This window comes from Delphinapterus leucas, chromosome 1, assembly GCF_059928025.1.
Source record: "Delphinapterus leucas isolate spDelLeu-1000000601 "Yukka" chromosome 1, BTC_Dleu_Yukka2, whole genome shotgun sequence".
Lineage (NCBI taxonomy): Eukaryota > Metazoa > Chordata > Mammalia > Artiodactyla > Monodontidae > Delphinapterus > Delphinapterus leucas.
Genome location: NC_143129.1, coordinates 129,322,812 through 129,349,908, shown reverse-complemented (window position 1 = coordinate 129,349,908; position 27,097 = coordinate 129,322,812). Strand labels below are relative to the sequence as shown.

The window sequence follows — 27,097 nt, the reverse complement described above, 5'->3', positions numbered from 1 at the left end:
AAAGAGCCTACACAGCCCACAGAGAGGGTATCCCTAGAGCATATAGCTCTGGTGAGCAGATGGGAGTGTGATGCTGGGCCCCATAGGACATCTCCTCCATAAGGCCACTTCTCCAAGATCAGGGAATGTAACCGACCAACTTATTACTTAGAAATAAACACAGAGAGTTAGGCAAAATGAGAAGATAGAAGAATATATTCCAAACAAAGGAACAAGACAAAACTTCAAAAAAAAAACTGAAAGCAGTGGACATAAGCAAGGTACCCAATAAAGAGTTCAAGATAATGATCATAAAGATGCTCAACAAACTCAGAAGAATGGATGAACACAGTGAGAATTTTAACAAAGAGTTAGAAAATACAGAGAAGAACAAAACAGTGGTGAAGAATACAATGACTGAAATAAAAAATACACTAGAAAGCATCAAAAGTAGAGTAGATGATACAGAGGAAAGGATCAGTGGACTGGAAGACAGAGTAGTGGAAATCACTCAAGCTGAACATAAAAAAGAAAAAAGAATTTTAAAAAATGAAGATAGTTTAAGAGACCTTTGGGACAACATCAAGCATCCCAACATTCACATTATAAAGGTCCAAGAAGGAGGAGAGAGAGAAAAAGACAGAAAACTTATTTAAAGAAATAATAGCTGAAAACATTCCTAAACTGGGAAAAGAAACAGACATTCAGGTCCAAAAAGCACAGAGAGTCCCAAACAAGATGAATCCAAAGAGGTCCACATGAGGACACATTATAATTAAAATGGCAAAAATTAAATATAAAGAGGGAATCTTAAAAGTAACAAGAGAAAAGCAACCAGGTATGTACAAGGAAACTCCCATCAGACTATCAGCTGTCTTTTCGGTAGAAAATTTGCAGGCCAGAAGGGAGTGGCATGATATATTCAAAATGATGACAGGAAAAAACTTACACCCTGAAAGGCTATCATTCAGATTTGAAGGAGAGATAAAGAGTTTAGTGGTGCTAAAAGAGTTCAGCACCACTAAACTGGTTTTACAAGAAATGTTAAAGGGACTTCTCTAAGAAGAAAAGAAAAAATCACAATTAGAAACATGAAAATTACAAAAGGAAAAATCTCATTGGTAAAGGCAAATATACAGCAAAGGTAGTAGATCAACTACTTATAAAGCTAGTAGGAAGGTTAAAAGACAAAAGTAGTAAAATCATCTATATCCACAATAAGTAGTTAAGGTATACACAAAACAAAAAGATGTAAAATATGATGTCAAAAACATTAAAAGTGGTAGAGGGTAGTAAAAGTACAGGGCTGTTAAAATGTGTTTGAACTTAAGAGATCATCAACTTAAAATAATCATGTATAACATAATAAACACGAACCTTGTGGCTATCACAAACCAAAAACCTATAATGGATACACTCACAAAAAAGAGAAAGCGATTTAAACATAACACTAAAGATAGTTATCAAATAACAACAGAAGAGAGCAAAAGAAGAAGAAAGAAAAAAAAACTATAAAAATGACCAGAAAACAATTAACAAGTATATCTATCAATAATTAATTTAAATGTATATGGACTAAATGCTCCAATCAAAAGACAAATAGTGGCTGCATGAATTAAAAAAAGAAAAAAAGACCCATAACATATGCTGCCTGTAAAAGAGTCACTTCAGATCTAAAGACACACAGACTATAAGTGAGGGGATGGAAAAAGGCATCCCATGTAAATGGAAACAAAAATAAATGTGGAGTAGCAATACTTATAAAAGGGACAAAATAGACTTAAAAAAAAAACTGTAGCAGAGACATAGAAGGACATTACATAATGATAAAGAGATTGATATAACAATTGAAAATGTATATGCACCCAGCATAGGAGCACCTAAATACATAAAGCATATATTAACAAAAATAAAGGGAAAAATTGACAGTAACACAATAATAGTAGGGAACTTTAACACCCCACTTATATCAATGTATAGAACAGCCAGACAGAATACTGATAAGAAAGCACTGGCCTTAAATGACACATTATAGCAGATGGTCTTAATAAATATATATAGATCATTCCATCTAAAAAACACAGAATACACATTCTTTTCAAGTGCACCTGGAAAATTTTCCAGGATAGATCTCATGCTAGCCAAAATACAAGTCTCTATAAATTTAGGAAAACAAATTATATCAAGCATTTTTTCTGACCACAACACAATGAGACTAGAAATCAACTAAGAGAAAAAAGCTGCAAAAAACACAAACACATGGAGGCTAAACAAATGCTACTAAACAACCAATGGGGGACTGAAGCATCAAAGAGGAAATTAAATTCCTGGAGACAAATAAAAATGGAAATACAACAATTCAAAATCTGTGGGACATAGTAAAAGTAACTCTAAGAAGCAAGTTTATAGCAATGCAATTCTATCTCAGGAAACAAACAAATGAAAATCTAAAATAAACAATCTAACCTTACACCTAAAGGAAGTAGAAAGTAAAGAACAAACAAAACCCAAAGTTATTAGGAGGAAGGAAATAATAAAGATTAGAGAAGAAATAAATGAAATAGAGACTAAAAAAACAATAGAAAACAGACTCATCGATACAGAGAAAAATTGGTTGCCAGAAGGGAGGGAGGTGGGAGCACAAAATAGTTGAAGGGGATTAAGAGGTACAAACCTTCAGTTATATAATAAATAGTAACGGGGATGTAATATACAGCATAAGGAATATGGTCAATAATATTGTAATAACTTTGTATGCGACAGATGGTTACTAATGTATGCAAATGTCAAATTATTATATAGTGCACCTAAAACTAACATAATATTGTATGTCAACTACATTTCAATAAAACATAAAAATCAAAGAAGTCTACAAGTAATAAATTCTGGAGAGGGTGTGGAGAAAACCCTCTTACACTGTTGGTGGGAATGTAAATTGGTATAGCCACTATGGAGCACAGTATGGAGGTTCCTTATAAAACTAAAAACAGAGTTACCATATGATCCTGCAGCCCCAATATTGGGCATATATCTGGAGAAAACTATAATTTGAAAAGATACATGTGCCCCAATGTTCATTGCAGCACTATTTACAATAGCCAAGACATGGAAGCAACCTAAATGTCCAAAGACAGATGAATGGATAAAGAAGATTTGGTATATATACATACAAAAGAGTATTACTCAGCCATAAAAAAGAATGAAATAATTCCATTTGTAGCAACATGGATGGACCTAGAGATTATCATACTAAGTGAAGTAAGCCAAAGACAAATATCATGTGATATCACTGATATGTGGAATCTGAAAAAAAAAAAAGATACAAATGAACTTATTTATAAAACAGAAACAGAATCACAGATTTAGAGAATGAACTTATGGCTACTGGGGGGGAAGATGAGGGGAAGGGATAGTGAGGGAGTTTGGGATCAACATGTACACACTGCTATACCTAAAATGGATAAACAACAAGGACCTACTGTATAGCACAGGGAACTCTGCTCAATGTTGTGTGCCAGCCTGGATGGGAGGGGAGTTTGGGGGAGAATGGATACATGTAACGTATGGCTAAGTCCCTTTGCTGTGCACCTGAAGCTATCACAACATTGTTAACTGGCTATACTCCAATATAAAATAAAAAGATTAAAAAAAGCAAAACAGAAATAGACCCACAGACATAGAAAACAAATTTATGGTTACCAAAGGGGTAGGGGCAGGATAAATTAGGTTGGGATTAGCATATACACACTACTATATATAAAATGGATAACCATCAAGTACTTACTGTATAGCACAGGGAACTATACTCAAAATTTTGTAATAACCTATAACAGAAAAGAATCTGAAAAAGAATATATATATTCTTTTAGTATTAGCATGGGAACTTCCTGACATTATTTTCTTTTTCCCAACACAAAACACTCCCTCATAAAATTTACCAGCTTTCTTTATAGTTAATTCTCATTCTGTTGTTGACTATAAATAGGGGCTAGGTAATTGTGCAATGCCAGATCCACAACTTGAGGGGAGTAAAGTGTCACACAGTGGCATCCATTTTTCTTTGACATTAAGAAGAACTTTCTATGATTTCCTGACTGTGACAGGAAGCTCAGCCTCCAATGCCTCAACCTTTTTAAAGAGAACTGTATTAACTGGGTTTAACTTCCACTTTTATTGCTTGGCCTTTGTGAGGGGGGGAAAGTGACAACCAAAATTTTTGATGACTATCCTTTTGGGTTTCCAAGTAGCAGCACTGAAGACATTGATTCCTGCAACCCATTCACCTTCCAGGTTTGCTGTGTTAACAGATGTGGACGTATATTGTAACCTGACTTATAGTAAGTACTGTGTAAGTATTAGTTGTTATTGTTTTGGTATTATTAATATTCAGATGTTAAACATAATAAAACGAAGCATAAAAGGTCCCTTCACTGTCACCTCTTAGCTAGTACATGAATTCCAATGAAGAAGAATGTGGCTATGACACACGACAGAATGGTAACTTGCCATGTCCAGTAGAGGTACAAGTCCCTTTTTGACTCCATCATCCATTAAGGTTTATGTAGCAGCCTTTTAATACATCTTCACAATCACTCTTTCCTTTCAGGCACTATGTAGATGGCAGATGAACACCATCAAGTACCATGTGATATTTGCATTACAAATGATAAACTTTATTTTTCAAAATGCTCTTCTGAAAAGATTCTGCTTTCCATTTTCAGGAAATCAGACTTTACAAAATCACATAAATTATAGTTAACACTTACAATTTTTTACCAGATTTGAGCAAAGTTTGAGGAAGATTAAATTCATATTATATGTAATGCAGGAGCATGGAACTTGTAACCTGTTCATCTTCTATGTTTTCCCACATTCAGCTGCTTTTTTCTCATCTGTTGATTTAGTTGGATTCATACCATTTCGTCCAACAGCAAAGTAAATAATAGGAACCAGAATTAAGCAAACATGAGGAAGAAATCTATTTTTCCCATGACTCAAATGCCAAACTCTTATAAGAATTATACGCTTCTATGGAAGATAAACAGATCCTCCATTAGCTCCCTCTCTCTTTAACCTGTGAGTTCCGAGAGGAATTTTATTGCAGTACTAATTTCCCAGGGGAGATCTTAAAAAATTAATAGGAGTAATTGTAAAATTATTCCTGTTATTATCTTAGGGACTTTTGTTGATTTAATTTAAAAACCTATATTTGATGTAAATATTTTCAAGAATAATTTTGCAGGAATTAGTGAACAGATATTATTGGGAGTTGGAAATATCCAGCTCCCCACCCCATTGAACCAGAACAGCTTTGTTTGTATGTGTTACTCTAAAGATACTTACTGAAGTAGTTTTCCTAGATAAAACAATTGGAAGATCATTGGTCTAATGCAGCTCTGTCCAAAAGAAAATAATTCAAGCCACAAATGTGAGCCACATGTATACCTTTAAGTTTTATAGTAACCACATTTTAAAAAGTAAAAACATGTAGAATTGATTTTAATATTTTTAAATTTATCAAATATATCTGAAATATTATTTCAACATGTAATCAATATAAAAATTATGAGATATTTTACTTTCTTTTTGTACATAATCTTCAAAATCTGATATGTATTTTACACTTATATCTCAATTTGGAGTATTCATATTCAAGTGTCCAATAACCAAGTGCTCCGGGCTACCATATGGGACGGTGCATGTCTAGTGCCTTATACTTTTTGACGGCCTTCCACCTGTATTCTCTCAATTAAACTGCATAGATGTCATCACTATAGTGTCCATTATTGGTTGCCTGTTCAACATCCAGTCTCCCATCTCTGCTTCTCCCGTCACATCTATTTTCATTGAAGACTAAGTGCTTCAGGGCTGACCCCATCCCTAGCTACTGGAAGTGTCTGCATCAGGGATGATGATATGACCCCATACTAGGAAATGAGTCCCATGAGGAAGTTCCCTAAGGACATCTGGGGAAAAGTTTCTTCATTTTTAGGGGAGAGCCATAGAAAAAAACACGGCTTCTCTCTCCTGCTAGAGGTGAACTAGGAAGCATGTACTAGCAACCATCCTACTACCTGAGGGGAACAAGCCATAGGATGAGGCCAGACTGCAAAAGAAGGGGCAAGCTGGATGACAATGCTGAGCTTCTGGATTAATCAACTCTGAAGGCTGCCCCAACTCTGGGTTTGCAGCTATGTTTTTTATTCTGAAGATACCATATTATACCATCTCTAATAACAACTGAGGGCAACATAAATATACGGAAACTTTTGAGCATATTTTGAAGCATGTTTTCCCCCCCCTTTGTTAGTTTTATTGTTTCCCTATTGTTGCTAAAATTCCTCGTTGTTTAAATGTTATCCCCAGGGCACTTTTCCAAATAATCTTTTTGTTTTTTTCTTCTTTGGATACCAGGCATTGGAACAGCTGTTTTCTACCCACTGCTTCTAAATAACTTCTCTCTTGTTTTACAAAAACAATGCCGTTTCTCCCATCCTTGTATTTTTCAGTCTTTCTAAGAATTTTTATTACTAAGAACAATGTGGAAACAATAAAAGTTAACAAATAAAAGGAAAGGTGTAAAGTTTTTTAAAAAATGCTCACAGTTTTACTGTATTAATTAGTACCATTTTTCATTAGATACAAGCTGTACTGGTGGCTTTGGAATAAAAAAGAGTTGGGTTTGATTTGCTCAATACCATTTACCAACTGTGGGACTTAAAGCAAGTTTCTTACCCAGCAAATGAAAAAGTAATATAATAAAATAAAATAGATAAATATCTTCTACCTTGAAAAATTTATGTGAAGATTAAAAACCATGTAACATATGTAAAACTCTTAAGGCCAAATTTAAACCTCAATTTTCTGATTCCAAGTCTAGCGTTCTCTTCAGTTTATTGCAACTTCATTTCTTCATTCATTCCACAATCATTTATTGAGTGCCTGCTATGGGCTACGAAGATTTATAGACAAATATGGCAAGGTCTCTGCTCTTTAGCAGTTTACAGTTTATAGTACATCAGGCGAATAAATGGATATTAACAAGAGGGAGGCCATTTCATTTAGCGGTTCATTACATAGGCTATAAAGTCAGACAAATCTAGATTTGAAGGTCAGCTCTGCTTTTTGTTAACTTTGTGACCTTGGGAAAGTTACTTAACATCTAAAAACCAATTTCCTCATCTGAAAAAGGAGATAAGAGTATCCTCTTGTAGTGCTGTTGACAGAAGAAAATGAGATTATGTCTGTGAAATGCTAAGCTCAGTGCCTGTTGTAAAGCAAGCACTTGTCTACTGTGGGCAATCATCCTCACTGTCATAATAAACACTACGACAATTGTAAATATAACTGTGCATAATTAAGTAAAAAGGGTATGTGCATGCACTATGGAGTATAGAAGCAGAGCATTTGAATCAGTCTCCAGGGTTAGGGAAGCTCTGTCCCCTAAAACAGCAGAAGCTTCTGGAGAGTTTTGAAATACGGAGTTCACACTTCTAAGTGTGAAATTGTGCGAGTCATTCTAGGAACTTCAGATTGATTTCTATGACTGAAGATAGGGATGCTGGGGGAGGAATGGAAAATGAGAGGTAAATGTGGCCAAATCCAAGATCTTAAGGATTAAACTAAGGAATCTGAAGCCTTTTAATCTGGGTGAGAGGGTGCTGGATGGAAACATGCCTGAATTCCATGTTAGAGAGTCACTGTGAACACACTAAGGTTCAGTAAGGTTCAGGCTCTTTTTCTTCTCTATAATTATAAGAAAAAAAAAAAGGACGAAAGCAGGTTTGCAAGAATCCCAATTGTACTGTATCATGCTAGAAGTTTTAAGACTGTCAAAACAAATTTTCTAATTTTGACTTTAGTCAAACACTTCCCCACTAAGCAATGAGAACTCAATAAACAGTTTTATTTGTTTTATAAATAGTTTTGTAAAAAGAATAATATTTGTGAATTGTACTAGCTGAAAAATGTTTGCCTAGTAAAACTTTACCACTGTATGTGAGCGTTCTAAACCTGAAGAGACAGACAGGATGAAATTGATGCTGCCCCTTAACAGAAAAAACCTCCTAAATTGTAGGTATCATGTTGAATGGAATCCTTTAACAGTCTGTTGTAGGACAAGCAAAATTTCTTGTCATTTCTACAGGGATTTTGACAGTATGTTCTCTAGAAACCCAAGCTCCTAAGAAGGGCAATCAATTAATCAATGAACGAAGATACTGCAGGAAACCTTTAATCACTGTAATTATATGACCCATCCAGTTTCTGTGATTATTGACTATTCTCAATCAATCTGTTCTTTTTTGTGTGACATTTTCAATGAAGTAACTTGAAAACACTTTAGTAAACTAATAAAGAAAAGACAACCAACGTGAAAGAGATTTTTACAGCATAAAAAATCTAGCTGCTACCAATTTCTAGGGGTAGGATTGGGGAGAATTTTTTAATTGTTTAAATTTTAGTGTGTGCAACTGAAAGATGAGGATAAAAATACCAAACTGATAAACTTGTGAAGACTAAGTGAGATAATAAACTAATTCTCAAGTACTTCTTGCATATAGTAGGCATTCAATAAATATGTCCTTTTGTTTTGTGGGTCTCTTCAGCTTCCTCTCCACCAGTCTCACTACACTCCAACTCCCCAATAAATGACATGAACACACACATACACACAACACACACAGGTGTTGAAAGATACAACATTACTGTCATAATGTTTCTAAGGATGAATTAGATGATAACAGTGAACTCCCATCTTTTATTATTAATGCCCCAATTTTGACGAACTTTTTCTATATATTCTGGGTGGGAGAGAAATCTCAGCATATACCTCTCACTATCAGTTCCTACTTCGAAAACAAGTTGCTGCACATGCCTAATCCTTCTTCTAGTAACCCCTTCATATAGCCAGGGGGAAAAAAGCAGTCAGGTTTGCCCCCAGAACACAGAGACACAAAGAGCATTGGAGTTTGTAGTTCATCCTAGCAGCACACAGCAAACTGTTTTGCAGCAAGATCTTGGCAGTGTGGCCTCATGCTCAGTATCTAGAATAGTCTGTGTCCTGCCTCTTCTAAACCTGGCCTGCCAGCTTTCCCTCCGATATCCTTTTTACATAGGCCCTTTGTGCTTGGAGTCAGATTCTGCTGTTTGCAACCAAGAATCAAGTTGAGGGAGAAGACAAGAGATCTGATGTCAGAGGATATTTCCGCACTTCCTGAAATTGATCTACAGCAGAATTTAATTACAAATAGATGCTAAAGAAAAAAAAAATCAAGATGTTCCCTAATATCTTTTATAGAACAAAAGAGAAGAAATTAAGAAATTTACTTCTGGATCCAGGCAAATCCTTAATCTATTCTGGAGGAAATTATTACCATTAAGTAAATTCAAAAATATGCCACCCAGCCTGTGGGCTGTTAGCACATCCACTGATTTATAAAGAGAAAGTCACAGATTAACATCAAACCCAGACTGCAATTCACCCTTTATGGAAAAATCAAGAAAGAGCTTCCTTTTTCTTCTCCTGTTGCCTCACTGTGGTGTTGATGGCATATTTGTGGGCTTTCAGAGCCTTATACAGCTACCTCTGCTCCATTGGAAACTTCACATTACACTATTAGCTCACTTCTGGACAATTCTCTGAGCCTAAATCTTTTATCATAGCTTAACAAAACTCACAATAGTCTTTGAAGATGAAGTGAGGTCCTGAAACTTTATGTCATGTATAACTGTTTCTTGTACTTACAAAAAAAAAATAATAAAGAAGAAAGAAGGAGTGAGGGAGGGAGGGCCAAAGGGAGGAAGAGAGGAAGAAAGAGAGAAAGAAAGAGAGGAAGGAAGGGAGGGAGGGAGGGAGGGAGGGAGGGAGGAAGGAAGGAAGGAAGGAAGGAAGGAAGGAAGGAAGGAAGGAAAAGAAATTTGTTGAAACAGTCCTTCAAGAAGACATTGTCACTGAAATACTGTTTTGCCACAAAGGCAAAATTAAACCCCTACATGCAGGCTGTAAATATAAACCTATTAACCTAAAGCTCTGAAAAAAAGTATATGGGACTTAGCCAATGAGCTGCGAAGCTATGTTTTAGGTTGGTACCTTAGAAGCAGAGCCTGAATTGGAGATTCTGACACAGGCAAGAAGTCAAAGTGAGAGATACAGAAAGAGAGAGTCCTGGCTTCTGTCTTCCACAAGGCCACCTCCACTCTGGGCACCCCCAGCAATTTATGTAAATCAAGAAATCCTCCCCCCACCCTTTTTTTTTCTTCTTAAACTAGCTTGCTTTAGCTTGGTCTGGATCTTCTTTGGGGATGATGATTCTTATAACATCCTACTATTGTATAAGCAAACTTTGCTTATTTCCCTTTCTCTCTGACTATTCCAACTCACATCTCAGAAAAAAAAAAAAATAGTGCCCATTAGATAGAACTTAATCCTAAATCTGCCCATGGCTAGCTGTGTAAGCCTGGAGTGGTCACTTCCATTTTAAGGAGTCACAAGGAAAGTCATTTGTGGACAGATAGCCACCTCCCTACCAGAGGCTCAGAGAGGAAGACAGGACCCTATTTCTTGTCATAGTTACAGGACAAGGATTAGAGAAATCACAGAATGTCTTATAAACTCTTATCTCCAAAATGCTCTATGTGAATATATCCACTTCTCCACTCCAACCTCAACTGTCATTGACCCTCACTTGGAGAACTTCAACACCTTCTATCTGGTCTCCCTGCTCCCACTCTGGCCTTTCTGCAATCCAGTCTTCACACAACTTTGAGAAGGATCTTTTAAAAATGTAAATCCAATAATGTCACTCCCTTGCTTCAAGTCTTCCAGTGTTCTCTTAAAATCATATCAAAACTCCTCTGCATGGTCTCACACAATCTGGATCCCAACACGGTCTCTGACTGCAATTCATGGCACTCTACTCTCTCCCTGCTCATCTCACTTCAGCCACACTGGACTTCTTTCTATCCCTTGAGCCCACCTTGAGGTGAGGGCCTTTGCTGTTCCTTCTGCTTAGAATGTTCTTCCTGGAGATCATTCATACCTGGTTCTTTCCTTTCACTCAGATCTCAGCTTAAATGTTACCTCTCATTTAAGAGGCACCTTTCTCTCAAGACCCCATCTACAAAAGTTTCCCAGCCTTCCCTCTATCACATCACATTGCTTTATTTTCTCAACAGTATTTATCACAATCTGGCTTTCATCTAATTTAGTGATTGACTTTCTCCTTCCACTAGAATGCATGTTCCCCGAGAGCAGGAAACTAGTCTGCCTATTTAACTACTATATTTCCAGCACCTAGAACTGTGCCTAACACATAGTAGTTACTCAATAAACAATCACTGAATGCATGAATGGATACATTCTGAATGGTCCCCAGCTTTTTTCCTATATTCAAAATTGACATGGAAAATAATGTTGCTTTTTTGAGTCACAACCTCAAGTTTCTCCAGGGAATCATTCAGTAAACAACACATTCCTTGAGGACAAGGACCATGCCATTGTTCTGTCAGGTTGTAGCACAGTGCCTCGCACACAACTGATATTCAATAAAGTGTCACTTAAATGAATTAACACATCATGACTCCTGCCCCTGACATTGTCAAGATAATTTCATGTTATTTTACTGTTTATTTACATTGATTTAGTAGAACTCCTTGATACTTAACTTAGAAGTATAGTGTCATATAACTTTAAAAATAAAAGATATCTCTAATTAAATTTAGTATTGTTCCACATAAACCAAGGACAAGAATCAGCAACACTCCAATTCAACCAATATAAGGGAAATTAAATTTTTCTAATAGAAAGAACAGCTCAAGATGAATTGGGCTACATTGAGTCACCATGGCTTGGAGAAAAGATCTTGGCCATTGATTCCCAGTTTGACTGCTTACGTTGAGTGTTACCTTGAATGAATCACTCAACCTCTTTTAGCTTTGGTTTCTTCGTTATCTGTATATTGGAACCTCATAGGGTTGTTGTAAGAAATAAAGAAAATTATTTGTGAGAAAGAGCCCAGAACATGAATGTAAGGCCTGAAACCATAAAGCTCCCAGAGGAAAACATAGGAGGTAAGCTCTTTGACATAGGCCTTCGTGATGATTTTTTGAATCTGATACCCAAAGCAAAAATGAACAAGTGGGACTACATCAAATTAAAAAGTTCTTCACAGCAAAGGAAACCATCAACAAAATGAAAAGGCAACCAACTGAATGGAAAAAAAAATTGTAATTCATATATCTGATAAGGGACTAATATCCAAAATACATAAGGAACTCATACAACTAAATAGCAAATAAACAATCATTTAAAAATGGGCAGAGGATCTGAATAGACATTTTTCCAAAGAAGACATACAGATGGCCAAAAAACACATGAAAAGATGCTCGACATCACTAATCATCAGGAAAATGCAAACCAAAGTTACAATGAGATATTACCTCACATCTCTTAGAATGGCTATTATCAAAAAGATAAGAATTAACAAGAGCTAGTGAGGATGTGAAGAAAAGGAGACCCTTGTGCACTGTTGGTGGGAATGTAAATTGCTGCAACCACTGTGGAAAATGGTATGGAGGTTCTTCAAAAAATTAAAAATAGAGCTACCATACAATCCAGCAATTCCACTTCTGGGTAGTTATCAAAGAAAACAAAAACAATAACTTGGAAAGATATATGCATGCTCATGTTCACTGCAGTGTTATTTACAATAGCCAAGATACGGAAACAAAGTGCCCACTGATGGATGAATGAATAAAGAAGATACACCCACACACACAATGGAGTATTACTAAGTTACTCAGTCATGAAAAAAGACTAAAACTTGCCAATTGTGACAAAATGCATGGGCTTCCAAGGCATTATGCCATGTGAAATAAGTCGGAGAAAGACAAATATCATATGTTCTCACTTACATGTAAAATCTAAAACAATAACAACAACCAAGCTCGGAGACAGACAGAACAGATGGGTGGTTAACAGAGGTGAGGGTGAGGGTGAGAGAAATGGGTCAAAAGGTAAAAAGAAAAAAATTAATAATAATAATAATAAAAGAATATGTTAGAGGGTGAGAATTTACTGTGTGCCTAATGTTGTTTCCAGATCCTCAAAAATAAATAGATAGATAAATAAATAAATAAATTTTAAAAATAGAAGAAAAAAAGAAATGATACACAGTAGTATTTTATATTGTATATATTGTATTATACAATAAATATATAGTATTTATATTTTATATAATATATTAAAAACACTTAAAATGAATATACTAGATTCATTTGTGTCAACATGGATAAATCACAAAACATCACTGTTAATTGAAAAAAGGCAAACTGCAGAATAATATGTATAATATGACACCGTTTTGTAATATACACACAAACAATACTAAAACAGTGTTCTGGAAAATCATAATAGTGATGACTTCTGGAAACTGAGGAGAAAAAGTATCTGTCACAGTCGGAAGTGGGATAATGAAGCTAATATTTATTAAGTGCTTATTAGTGTGATATGATGTTTAAGTGTTTTACATATATTATTACATTTGATCATAAAAGAAAGAGAGAGAGAGAGAGAGAGAGAGAGAAAGAAAGGAAAAGAAAGAAAGAAGGAAAGAAAGAGCCTAGCACAATGCTTGCTTCTAAGAAAATTTTTTGTGCCCCTTAAAAAGCAATAAATTTCCTATAAGTAAAGGTATTCAAACAAAGCTTGGACAATTTCACCAAGAATATTCTAGAAAGAGATCAAACAAAACATTTGTTTTACTAAATGACCTTTTATAAACCAAGAGATTTTATAAGGTCAACCTTCTTATTTTACAAACATACAACAGAAGTATAGACAAGCAATACAGCTTGTGCAAGATGAAATACAAATTCTTATTTCTAATTTTCAAGGCAATCTACCAACGCACTCCTCCCTCCCTTATCCCTCAGTCCCTATTTGACTCATAATATTTCTTGACTTTCTCAAGCATACTTCAACAAAAACAGATTTGCTTACCATTTCCAGCACACCTGGCTCAATTTTTCCCTCTGTGCTTCTGCACTGACTCTCACTCCCACTGCCAATTCTATACCAAGCTATGTCTCTCCTTCTTTCAAAGCAACACTTAAGGAAAAAAAGTTTATCCTTATTAATGTCTCTACATCTCCAACTGACCTCAGTACTCAAGGGCTCTGATGCCTCACTTTTCTAATTCATAAGGCAACCTGAGTGATCTTCTTAATACACAAAACAGAACAAATCACTCCCTTACTCAAAGCTAGTTGTTTTCTATCGTACTTGAGATAAAAATCTATAAACTCCCAAACAAAAATGACAAGGTTCTACATGGTTTGGCCCTGTCTACCTCCCTGGCTTCACCTTAAAGGCACCGCCCATTTTATTCACTCTAATGTACCCATCTGGCCCTCTTTAAGTTACTCTAATGCTTCCAGCTCTTTCCTACACTGATAGCTTTGCAAGCTGCTCTTTCTTCCTCAAGTAACATCTTTCAAGATTCACCATAAATGACATTTTCTTAGGGGAGCACTCCTTAACCACCCCTGCATCCACCAATGCATCAAGAGAAGGTCCTCTTTGACACTTTCCCAAAGCACCTTTTTCTTGCCTTCATAACACACCCATTGTTTTAATGATGTATGTAAGGGAATGTCAGAAGCTGCCCCCTCTTCTCTGTTCAGATGGGCAGAGCAAGTCACATTGGAGCAGATGTTACAGAAGTAAGAAACATTTACTTTGGTAAATGTAGAATGAGTAGATTTACACAGTGGAAACTTGTGTGGTACAACAAAGGAACATCTATGCAACACACCTGGTATAAATTGCTGATCACTTGGAAAGAGGTAGACCATCATATTTTCTGGAAAAAAGAGGCTGAGAAATCTAACCTCCTCTCCCAATATCTGAAGCCAAGAAACTTAAAGCACAGTAACTTTGGCTACATTCAGTAGAGGGAAAAGACATGGAAAGCCTTAAAAGAAAATTTACTGGAAGAGAAAGACAAACTTGTGTGGGGATGATCTGAGTACAACCCAGAGCCTAAGGACCCAAGAGGGAAGGTTGGTTCCAGGCAGTATGTGGCCTGAGGTCAGCTACTTTCTGGGTCCTTACCCTGTAGCACAGTGGTTGCGCTCCAGGGAATTGCTGGTGAGCTTCAGGCCTGAAGTTATGGGTGTGAATTAATGTGCTCTCTAATGATTGCGCCCAAGCACGGACCCACTACAGCCTGGACAGGGACGTGCTCCATCAGGGCCTCACAGCAGCAGTGGACCAGCACTGCCCTTCAGCCCAGATAAGGCCAACCTGCAAAAGCTGTACCACGTGGCAGTGAAAGCAACCAGGGTAATGACCCATCAGACTGGTTACATTTGTTTTTTGGAAGGATTGTTTATTCACTGTCGGTCTACCTTAGTGGATTGAAAGCTTCATGGAAGAAGCTAACATGTCTGTTTGGCTCACTCTCAGGGCTACCAAGTATAGCACAGATGGCACCCTGCTCCACAAGGACTGTCATGCACATAGAACATGATGTGAAGAGTGCCCCCTACAGCCATGTAACCGTTCAGCACCTACAACCGTAGGCGTCAGCCCTGGTTACCACCGTATCACCAGAGTGGCAGGCACGTAGCAAGCAGTAAATATTCACAGAATAATTGTATAACAGAATGCATGATCTACTCTGTCCATTTGCATACATTTGTATGATTTTTCTTAAGAAGTCTTTGGGTATGTTCCCCCACATATTTAATATAGTATGTCCAAAAGGAACGATTTTATTTATTTCGAGCCACAGGAAGTCAGAACCGGAAGGAAGGTTAGAGTGATAACTGTTTTATCTTACTGATGAGGAAAGGGAAAACCAAAAAGATACAGTGACTTTTATCCTGTGGTAAAAAAGCCAAGACGAGAACCCTGGGCTCTTGCCTTCCAGTGCCTTATTCTATGGCCCTCACCTGCTTCTTCAATCACTTTCTCTTTTTTTTTTAAACATCTTTATCGGAGTATAATTGCTTTACAATGGTGTGTTAGTTTCTGCTGTATGACAAAGTGAATCAGTTATACATATACATATATCCCCATATCTCCTCCCTCTTGCATCTCCTTCCCTCCCACCCTCTCTATCCCACCCGTCTAGGTGGTCACAAAGCACCGAGGTGATCCCTGTGCTATGTGGCTGCTTCCCACTAGCTATCTATTTTACATTTGGTAGTGTGTATATGTCCATGCCACTCTCTCACTTCGTCCCAGCTTACCCTTTCCCCTCCCCGTGTCCTCAAGTCCATTCTCTACATCTGTGTCTTTATTCCTGTCCTGCCCATAGGTTCTTCAGAACCCTTTTTTTTTTTTTTTGGATTCCATACATATGTGTTAGCATGCAGTATTTTTCTCTTTCTGAATTACTTCATTCTGTATGACAGACTCTAGGTCCATGCAGCTCTATTTACAATAGCCAGGACATGGAAGCAACCACTTTCTCTTGCTCTTCTTACGAAACACAGGCAGAGGTCACTAACTGCTGTTTGTGCCTTTGACTGCTGAGGCAATAGTCTATTTGGGGAAATACGGATGTGTGTGGTCTACTTGACCCAAACAAGGTGGTTGGTAGCAGGATGTTATCAGGGAAATTTCATACATGAAGACCACAATGAAAGCTCCACTCTACTGTCTGGTGAATTTTTCAAGACATGCCGTATCTTTCAGAATCTCTCTTTCAGCTTTAACAACATACTCCTTTTTCCAAATTTTCATGAATTTCACCAAGAGCAGCATATTCTCAACCACAGAAAATGACACACTGAGTATTCAGAAAGAGGGACAGAAAAATCAAATTTACTTTTAGGAAATAAAAGATTAGTAAAAAGTGTATTTTTAAAATTATATTTTATTTTTATTAGATCAATAATTGCTTAAAATAAATATGCTTCCAGTTCCAATTTGGCCTTCTGTCTTTGTATTATCAAGATTTTTAAAAATAGTAATGCTATTTGGTGTAGAATTTATCCTATACTTATATTACATGACTCTTACCTTAATTAGTATCTAATTTCCTTCTTTCTAACAGAATTAAAGTGTGAAAAATCAAGCCTCCTCTTCTGTCTCTGCCACCATCTTTCATTTTTAGAGTTACAGTCCTCAAACACCTATCATAAAAATCAGTATGGTAAAATAATATATAGATTTTGAATAAGCGACAAGATCAGCCACTGAAATGTCCTCCTTATAAATGTTGCCCAAGAGTCTGGGAGGGCCATTGGATGGGAAAATTACACTTTGTGCCACTTGCAGATTGCAAATAATATTAATGTCTTGTCAGGACCTGGTCTAACTGTGAGGCAGTTTACAACTCTGTGTTTCTCATGCTGTGGTCTGATTTAAGGCTTGTGTGAACTCAGTTCTGGGCTGTGAGTCAGTGGTGGAGATTCTGTGCAGTCCCAACATTCCTGATCACCTGTGAAGAGATGAGGACAACCAAGGCACAGGTTCTATCCTTAAGAGGTCTGCAGAGTAATCTGACCTAGGACAGCAACTAGATGCACAATTAATTTGACTCATTTACATGAGGACAGGTCTGAGCACACCACGTCCCTGACTGGAAAGACAAGAGACACATTCTAGACAGAGGCCTTCAGAGCACGAGGTAGTGGGCACTCCTCCACATTCAAGGGAAGGGTGAGATGGGATCCAGCATGTTTTAAATTTAGAGGGTTACCTGGCAGCTGTGTGGGCGAAAGCATTCCAGAGCTGAGAGAATGCAGAAGAGTGATGGCGACAGGGGGAGAAGAGGAGGAATGAATTACAGTACCTTGTAAAAATTTATGCACCATTTTTCTTATTTTATTTTTTTCTTTTTTTTTCCTTTATTGGAGTATAATTGCTTTACAATGGTGTGTTAGTTTCTGCTTTACAACAAAATGAATCAGTTATATATATATACATATGTTCCCATATCTCTTCCTTCTTGCGTCTCCCTCCCTCCCACCCTCCCTATCCCACCCCTCCAGGCGATCACAAAGCACCGAGCTGATCTCCCTGTGCTAGGCGGCTGCTTCCCACTAGCCAACTACCTTACATTTGGTAGTGTATATATGTCCATGCCTCTCTCTCACTTTGTCACAGCTTACCCTTCCCCCTCCCCATATCCTCAAGTCCATTCTCTAGTAGGTCTGAGTCTTTATTCCTGTCTTACCCCTAGGTTCTTCATGACATTTTTTTTTCTCTTAAATTCCATATATATGTGTTAGCATACGGTATTTGTCTCTCTCTTTCTGACTTACTTCACTCTGTATGACAGGCTCTGGGTCCCTCCACCTCACTACAAATAGCTCAATTTCGTTTCTTTTTATGGCTGAGTAATATTCCATTGTATATATGTGCCACATCTTCTTTATCCATTCATCTGATGATGGACACTTAGGTTGTTTCCATCTCCGGGCTATTGTAAATAGAGCTGCAATGAACATTTTGGTACATGTGTCTTTTTGAATTATGGTTTTCTCAGGGTATATGCCCAGTAGTGGGATTGCTGGGTCATATGGTAGTTCTATTTCTAGTTTTTTAAGGAACCTCCATACTGTTCTCCATAGTGGCTGTATCAATTTACATTCCCACCAACAGTGCAAGAGGGTTCCCTTTTCTCCACACCCTCTCCAGCATTTATTGTTTCTAGATTTTTTGATGATGGCCATTCTGACTGGTGTGAGATGATATCTCATTGTAGTTTTGATTTGCATTTCTATTTTTTTCTCAAAAGTCACATTCTCCACCACATTTCCCCACCAGTTAACTATAACTAATCAAGCTATGAAACATCACTTGTCTCTTTTCTCCAGTTTCCTGGGGGGAAGGTCTATCTGAAGACAAGAAGTCAACATTATCATCCAGTAAAACATCATAGTAGTATTCCTAATATGGAAGAAATATTCCCTATTATTTTCACTTACATTTATTTTGGTTTTCATTACAATGCTGTGAAATAGGCTGAGTAGGTGTTTTTACTCTTATTTTACAAAAAAAAAAGGAAAATAGTTCCCAAAGATATCAAGTAAACTGTCTAAGGTCACACAATGAATTACGTATGTCACTGGGACCAGACGCTGTCTTTTGATTTACGTGCTCAGATATTCAGTTAATAAGATCCTCTAGAGAGGATCAATCAAGGCTCCTCTAACAAAGTGACTGCTAACTTGGGAACTTAACCAGTCCAAGATGGGTGACTGCTCGGCAGCAATAGCTGAATGATTGAGGGGTGAAGTGTAAAGTGGGAAAATGGAGACAAAAGTGTTCTGAGTAAAGGGAACAGATTCACCATTCCATAGTGCTACTTCCGTGTGCATGTGTCCCTCTCATGAAAAAAGTCACACACTGTTCAACTGTCATTTCTATGTAAGAATGAATTACTGTGTTTACTATAAAAAGTTGACATATACTCAAGAGACAAGATATAAGAGGAATCCCCAAAATTAGGTTCCTTCTTTAGTTACTTTCATTAATCTATGAAAACTGGAATTTTCTAGGGAAAATGGGGACTTGAGAGGCCATCTAATAATCCTCAAGAAGCATGGTAGGAGTTGAAATACAAACTTCTTACTTACCTCTATGATAAGGAATTGAGGGGAAAAGGGAGATTCAGAATGTGACATGCTACAGTTGTAGATCTTAAGAGTTGCAAGGCAAGAATGAGATGCATGTGGAACCCTGGTGGATCATAAAAATGCTACCCGTATGTGAGGAGTTTGAGGGAGGACTTCCCTCCCTGCTTCCCCACACTGTAAGGCAAGGACTAAAAACTGAAACATGACACCCAGTACCCCTCACTACTACCTCTCAGCTCCCCCAGATGAATCATCAATCATCCTCTGTTACAAATGCCTGTAGTGCATATTTCTGAGTGTTATTCCCAGAAAACTGATCCTACGGAAACTTTCATAATTGAGTTATTGACCTTTACAGCTTTTTCAAAAGAGAAAGGCCAGTGAGTCACAATTATGCTACAACTCTAGACCATCTGAATTTCTTCAAATATGATGGCTTAAGAATTTGTTTAATTCTTGGCTCTCTCTGACAAACTCAAAATTTAAAAAATCTACATTTTTAAGCCCTGATTTATGCCATTAATTTTCAAGTTATACTTGCTTCTGGATATATCATTTAGATAATCTGCCATCTCCATACGCATGGTGTCCCAAAACCCTAGAAGCCCCCATTCTTATAAAAAAACAATTGACCAAGCAGTCTCCTTCCCAAATTTCTCATTCTGGATCATTAAACTTTGATTCTCCCAAATCTCTCATAATTCTCCTGAGCATAACAAATGGAAAAAGACCTTAGATATTAGCTCTACTTTTGCACTTTACAGATAAGAGGATACATAACTTGCCCAGTACTACTATTAGGACCAGAATTCTTGGCTTTTATCTAAGCTAAACAAACAGATCAACGACAACAATAAAAAATTAAAAATAAACTCAGAGTCAGATATCTTGAATTAGAAATCTGGTTCCAATATTCTTTATACTTGAGTTCTTCATCTGAATGATGTAGAAAATAGTGGCAATCTCACAGCATGCAGTTAAATGAGGTAATATATGTGAAAATATTCACCTCAAAGAATAGGACACAGTAGATGTGTAAGAAATGTTTGGTGAATCAATCACTCCTTAAATTGACCATTTCTAACAGCAATAGTTCTCTCTTACATTTCTTTCTCTGACTTATCTCTTCCCACAGTATCTACCCTTAGAGCCTAACCCACCTGCAGAAGCAAGTTGTAACTGATCTCATTTTCCCATTTTCCAGTCCAAATCTATCCACACACTACAGCCCTGCCAATGTTTTCAAAACTCATCCCCCTATTCAAAAACCCAAAATGGAGGTTCTATGGCCTACTGGCAAAAGAACACAGTCCTCATCCTGTGTTCATCCTCACTACCTCAATCCGGCCACAGGAACCTTTTCAAACCATTCCTCCCGTGGTTCCAGTGTGCACCCTCTGTATTCATGGGCTGGGTCCACAGACACACACATTCTCAGCCATGAGGTCAAGCTATGCCATCCCAGTTCTTCCTGGAAGACTACTCTGGCAAATTCAGAGAGACTTTCTTCCCAGAGCCAAAGGCACTATTAATTACATCCAATCTTGTATTGTTCTCTAAGTTTTTCACTCATAAATGTGGAAATTCTACTTCTCTGAACAGATTATAACGCTTTGACCAGTTGTTAATAAGTCTACTTAATATCCCTTCCATAGTGCTTAAAATGTATTGTAGTAAACTCAAAAAAAAAAAAAGTCTGAGTAATCTCAATTCTTATAAAAACAAATTATAGAAGTTTTTTCCTATAATGTCGATTCACATGTTTAATCATTTTCCCTGAAGCAACATCCTGAACATGGCAGAAATTAATAGGCAGAGAAAATTAGCAATTTGATAATACTTTTTAATACTATAAAATAGCATTACTTCTGTGAAATAATGTATTGCATCCATTTATCACATGAAGTATATTTAAGACAAATTTCCTTTGTCAAAATATAACCTTAAATTAAAAGAAAACTTAAATCTATATTGCAAAACATCTCCTTGAATCAAAGCATCCCTGTCGGCATCTGTGGATGTTGAGCAGGGAATTTGCTAGTTCAAGATTAAAGGCAAAAGTTTCTAAGACTGCTTTTATCCAGTTCCAAAGTTGTAGACAAGAAACTCTGTTCCTCATACCTCTCTTTTCACAATGTTGATAGTTAGCTTTATATCTACTATTTTTAAGACAGCTACAGCCCACGTTCTACCTGTTTGAGGAGTACCAGGTGTACAAAAGTATAAAATGTAGTCATGGCTTCCTCTAAACAACAGCCTCAGGTTATTCCTGCTTCTGGAAACTTGGCTATCATGTCAAACAGCTGGACTATTTGGTGAGTTCATAGAAAAATGTAACAAAAATAATAAGTCAAACAGATTGCATTGCTGAGTCAACTGTCTGATTCCAACAGAATTTGATGCCTCACATAAATATCAACTAAGAACTGTAGTCCATCTACCAACGGTGACATCATTTCCCACTGTAGTCTCACTTAATTTCACATTTTCTATTGTACTTTGTAAAGTTTCTGGGAAAAAAAGAAGGTAAAAAAGCTTTTGTTTGCACCATAGATAAACCCTCAATTTAAGTATTTGCATAGCAGGAACTTGTAGCAGTTGGGATGTTTTCTTATTATGGTATCTCTACTCTGCTAAGTTTTTCAGCAATGACAACTGAATATTATTATAGTCATGATAGTTTTCCAAGATAAGATATACTCAGGGTCTTTTTAAGTAAGGAGTTTGGATAATTAGATTAGTATCCTATGCCCAATTCAGAGAAAGCTAATAGGGAATCTATGTTTTATAGTTAGGAAAAAAGTATAAAAGACAATCTCTCACTTCAACATTAATACACTGAAAATTCAATTCACTAAATTCTAGTGTTTTCATTCTTATAATTCGCTAACCTATTAAGAAAGCAGTTTTGCCAGCTTCTTTCCTTTGAAATAATTCCAACTTTGTACTGTAGATCTTTCTGAAGATAGTTGGAGATTTAATTTCAATGGTGCACAAAACAGAAGATAGAATAATTTCTTTACTTTAAAAAATACCTATTTTGGAAACCACGAATTCCTTCTCTTTGATACGATGACATGTTGAATTTAAGTTTAATGTTTTTATAAGAACTGAATGAATAAAGTATCTGATAAAATGCAGCAAACCAACAAATATTTTAATTGCAGCTATTAATTGAAATTAAATAAGATGAATTCCAAATACAGTCTTTCTTAAGAGAGTGAGTTTGGCCATCCTAGATTGCAATTTTCAGAACTGATCTAAAGTCTTCCTAAGGTTGCTATGCTCATCATATTAGGATCAAAAGTTTTGAAATAAAAACCACACTACATAGTTTCTCTTCTACTTAAAAAAAAAAATCAACTATAAGTCTGGTTAACTGTATGAGTAAGCATTTTATTTGTATCATTTACCTTTTTTCTTGGATATATAGAGTACAGATATAAAGAGTGTGATAGAACAAACTCAGATATGTCGGCCTCAAGTGACTGTTGTGAAAAATTCAAATACTCTGTTTGCCTTTAAAGTTATGTTAATTATCAACTTTAGCAAAGTGCTTATTATTTAGAACTTTTTTTCCTTCTATTTGGCCACCTACACACCACAGAAGTAAATATGTCTAAAATTGGTTCTGGCTTTGATAAGCCATGGTGATGACATCAGCCTAGGTTCTAGCCCCCAGAATGCATAACTAAGACCTTACAGCGATTTGTGGGCTATGAGGTTCCAACATAACTCTCCTTGTCACCACCTATTACTGATTGGGAGCCAAGACTCCTGCTCTAAATATACTACACCAGTTAAATACAGGTATTTTATAATATCTTTGTTGTCAAATGCAGGGGAGGGTGAGGGGCAAAAGGAACTACAGTTCTCTTATAAAATAGCAGGGATTTAAAACTATACATGGTGTGCACAACAATGTTAATATACTTAATACCATTTAACTGTACACTTAAAAGTGATTAAAATGGCAAATTTCATGTTATGTGTATTTTATCACAATTAAAAAAAGAAAACTACAGGATTTCCCTGGCAGTCCAGTGGTTAAGACTCCATGGTGCCAATGAAGGGGGCACGGGTTCCATCCCTGGTGGGGGGAAGTAAGATCTTGGGTGCCGCTGTGCCTGTCCAAAAAATTTAAAACACAGAAGACAAGAAAAGAAAACAAAAAGAAAAAATATACGTGGGTGGGTTCTGAAAACCGTGCCATGGGATTCAGGAGTTTTTCACAACTGTCTAATAAATTTCCAGGTCCAATATATCACCTGTTATAACCCTGTCACAGTGACCAGATTGCTCTTTCAGGAACATCTACTAAGCCAGGCTGCTTGGGGCCTAAAAAAGCAACCATTCATCAGGAATTAGTAAACAGCACTTACACAAAATGTCTAGCTAAAAGTATCCCAGAGGAAAACATGGAAAGTACGAATGTAGGAGAGAGCGTTAGACTAGGAGCATGTGGAAACTCACTTGCTCCCGAGCTGTGGCCCTCGTGGGGAGCCAGGAAGTGCAGGAACCTCTACTTCCTATCCCAGGATTGGCCTTGCCATCAGCCCTGCGCGGTAGCCACAAGGACAAGCAAAGGCTGATCAGGGGGAGTTACCAAGTCTCAGGGCCCACTGGCTGACTGTCGGTTCAAGCATTTCCTAGAGGGAGAGGGTGCAGCACAATTCGAAGGGGCTGAGGCTGCCCGAGCGGCAGGATGCTTCTTCACTCTCCTGCCTCCCTTCAGGAGTGAGCCTGTAAGCAACGTGAGCGCTGGCTGCTCTGGGAGGGCAAGCAGTGGCTCAGAGACTGCAAGACGGCTGTGCCTGTCTGCAGTGGGTCGCAGGTAAAGTACTTCTGCAGACTGAAAATCGACTCAACCTGCGAGAGGTATTTGAAATAGGAGAAAACCCAGAGCACCGAGCTACCGTTGTCATCGCCATCCTGCTCCCAATGCACCCGGGAGAAACCTCTATTTCTGCACAAGCACTGAAATGATACCTGGGTATCCTCTTACTCTCTCCCGTTAGAACGTGAGCAGCCCTGTGGTCCCCATGCGTGTACAATCAGAGCCTAATGCGATGCCTGGCACTTGGAAGGGTCTCAGCAAGTAAGTGAGGAGCTCAGCTCTGAAGCCGCGACCAAGATGACACAAGCAGAGCGCTCTCCAAAGTTCTGTGCTTGCAAACACATCCCTGCAGGTGCTGCCATTTCCAAAAGTCTCCATTGCCCGCCGGCGCGCACGCTCCCACCCCGAACTCCCCACGCCCTGCAACTACCTACCAGCAACGGCGACCAGCAGACCGACAGCACGCACATGATCCCCATGAGCTGGATAGCCGTCTCGGTCGTGATCCGGCCCCACTGGGCGCTGGACTGCGACGCCGTGGCCTTGGCCCGGCAGCGGGACACTAGGGCCTTAATGGTGGCCAAGTTGCAGGCGAAGGTGACTGCCAGCGCTGACAGCCCCAGGAAAGCAAAGGAGGAAGCGAAGAAAATGTTGCCCCGGTTGTGCGAAGGGCTAGTCCCATTGCCCCCTGCCCCGGTGTTAATGAAGCACCACGTCCCGGGCCACTGGATGGTGTACTGACCCACGCCCAGCACCGGCAATAGGGCGAAGGCGAGCACCGCCAGCCACACGCCGAGCAGCACGGCGCGGGTGGAGCTCGTCTTCATGTGGCTCGAGTACCAGTGCGGCGCCCGGGTGGCCAGCGCCCGCTCGACGGCCATGGCGCTGGCGATGAAGAGCGAAGAGAGCCCAAAGACGGTCATGATGAGTCCGAAGAAGGTGCACAGCCTCCCAGACGGGTCGAGCTGCTCCCAGCGCTGGTGGGACAGGTACAGGACGATGACCACCGGGCTGGTGAGTAGCTGCCCGACCAGGTCGGTGAGCGCCAGCCAGCCGATGCATAGCAGGAACGACTTCTTGCGCTTGCTCTCCCGGCGCCGGTAGCTCTGAGACACGAGCAGCATGGCCAACGCGTTGCCCACGAAGCCAGTGATCAGCATGGTCATCGGGAAGGCTACAGACACCGAGCCGAAATCCTCGCCGGGCCCCGCGGGACGCGTTAGGTTGCTCCGCGCCTCAGCGGAGCGCTCCGGCGCCCAGATGCCGGGGTAGGAGTGGTTGAGGCGCGTGCAGAAAGGAGAACTCGCATGGCCCCGCGTCTCCTTCATACTGTCTTCGAGGTGAGGAAGGAACGGAGCCCTGAGAGCAGCGACGAGAACTGGCAGACCGGACGCGGGAGGCGGCGGTTGTCAGTGGAGACTGGGACTGGGGCTGGGGCTGGGGCCGCGGCGGAGCTGCCCTCCATGATGCGGGGCTCAGCCTCCGCCTCACTTCACCACTTCGGCGGCGGCGGCGGCGGGGCTTTCCGGAGACACAGGCAGCCGCGCAGTCGGCTCCGGGATGCGTCCGGCTCCCAGGCGTGTGGAGGTGCCCGGCCGGTCCTATAAGCCCGAGGGGGGCGGGGCGCCCGTGGGTGTCGGCCAAAGTGCTGTGGGAGGGGATGCGACAGAAACTGAGCGTCTCTCTCGGCTGCTGCGCGACCAATGCCTTGGCCGCCTGGGCTCGGCAAATCCCCCGGAGGACTCCTCTCGAAATGTTCCAACTCCTGGCCAGAGCGGACGCCCAGCCAGGCCGCCGTGCCCGGCTCCGCGCCTCCTCCGGTTCTCTGCCAGAAGAGCGTCCGTGGGCGGCGGGGGCTACAGTGTCTCCCTGGTCTACCCCACCTCAGCCAAGTTGCCAAGGCGGACCTGAGCGCCGGCCCTCCCCCTTCTCCATCCACAGACGCTTGTGCAAGGACCAGGTCTTCCTCCTGAAGCTCTTTTGTAACCCTGGCAAGTGTCATTCACCTGACGCTGAGCAATCTAAGCAGAACACTCTCCCGTTGCATAGATGAGCCTGAACATTTTCCCCTTTCTGCTTCGGGACTCTAGCATGATCATGAGCGGACCAAGTTGCTCTGTCCCCAGGGGCACACTGAAATTATAAAACTAATAGTGCCTCGAGATTTAAGGGGATAGGTACAGGAAAACAAAATAAAATCAGATGGTCGAATTCAAAAATAAAGAAATCCCAACTACCAACCTACCCCCATCCCCCGCCTAAATTCTTCCCCTTCATTAAAAAAAAAAAAAAAAGTTAGCTAGGGCAAAAGTGACTAGAGGCAGGTGGCAGCCACTCACTACCTCACTCTTGCACTATCTCAGTGCATCTGAGATATTGAAATCAAAGGCTGCTTGCCCTTGGGAGTGAAGGCGGGGTGGGGCGGAGGGAAAAGGCAAGTTCTTACAAAGTCTCCAACCATCTTTCTCCACCCCTGGCCCATTCCTATGCAATTAGGACTGGAAACTGCATTTAGATATTATGTAGGCCTTCACATTTAGTGAAAATGGGCATAATCGCCTAATAACATCTTTTACTAAGCCAATATTTTATGTTTCACAACAATTTTCCCATTTTTTTTCAGACATCCTCCAAGGTCCTGTTGCTATTATTATTATTCCCCTTTTAAGGTGAGGTAACTGAGGCTCC

At 39.2% G+C, this 27,097-nt stretch overlaps 1 protein-coding gene across 11 annotated transcripts in view; it reads right to left on the bottom strand.

Annotated features, from left to right (window-relative positions):
- Positions 1–26,162, bottom strand: part of PTGER3 (prostaglandin E receptor 3) — an 80,930-nt gene extending 54,768 nt beyond the window's left edge. For 7 of the 11 annotated variants that reach the window (XR_016394970.1, XR_016394971.1, XM_089920947.1 and 4 more), the window contains exon 1: positions 24,844–26,157. Coding sequence is in view for 8 of the 11 variants with exons in the window: in XM_089920947.1 (XP_089777073.1) it covers positions 24,844–25,737 (894 nt within the window). In the remaining 3 variants the exon portion in view is untranslated. Of the gene's footprint in view, positions 1–3,289; positions 5,376–11,769; positions 23,700–24,843 lie in introns of those variants that run through there. The other 4 variants (XM_089920975.1, XM_089920962.1, XR_016394966.1 and 1 more) reach the window with 4 other exon arrangements.
- Between the last annotated feature and the right edge of the window lie 935 nt (positions 26,163–27,097).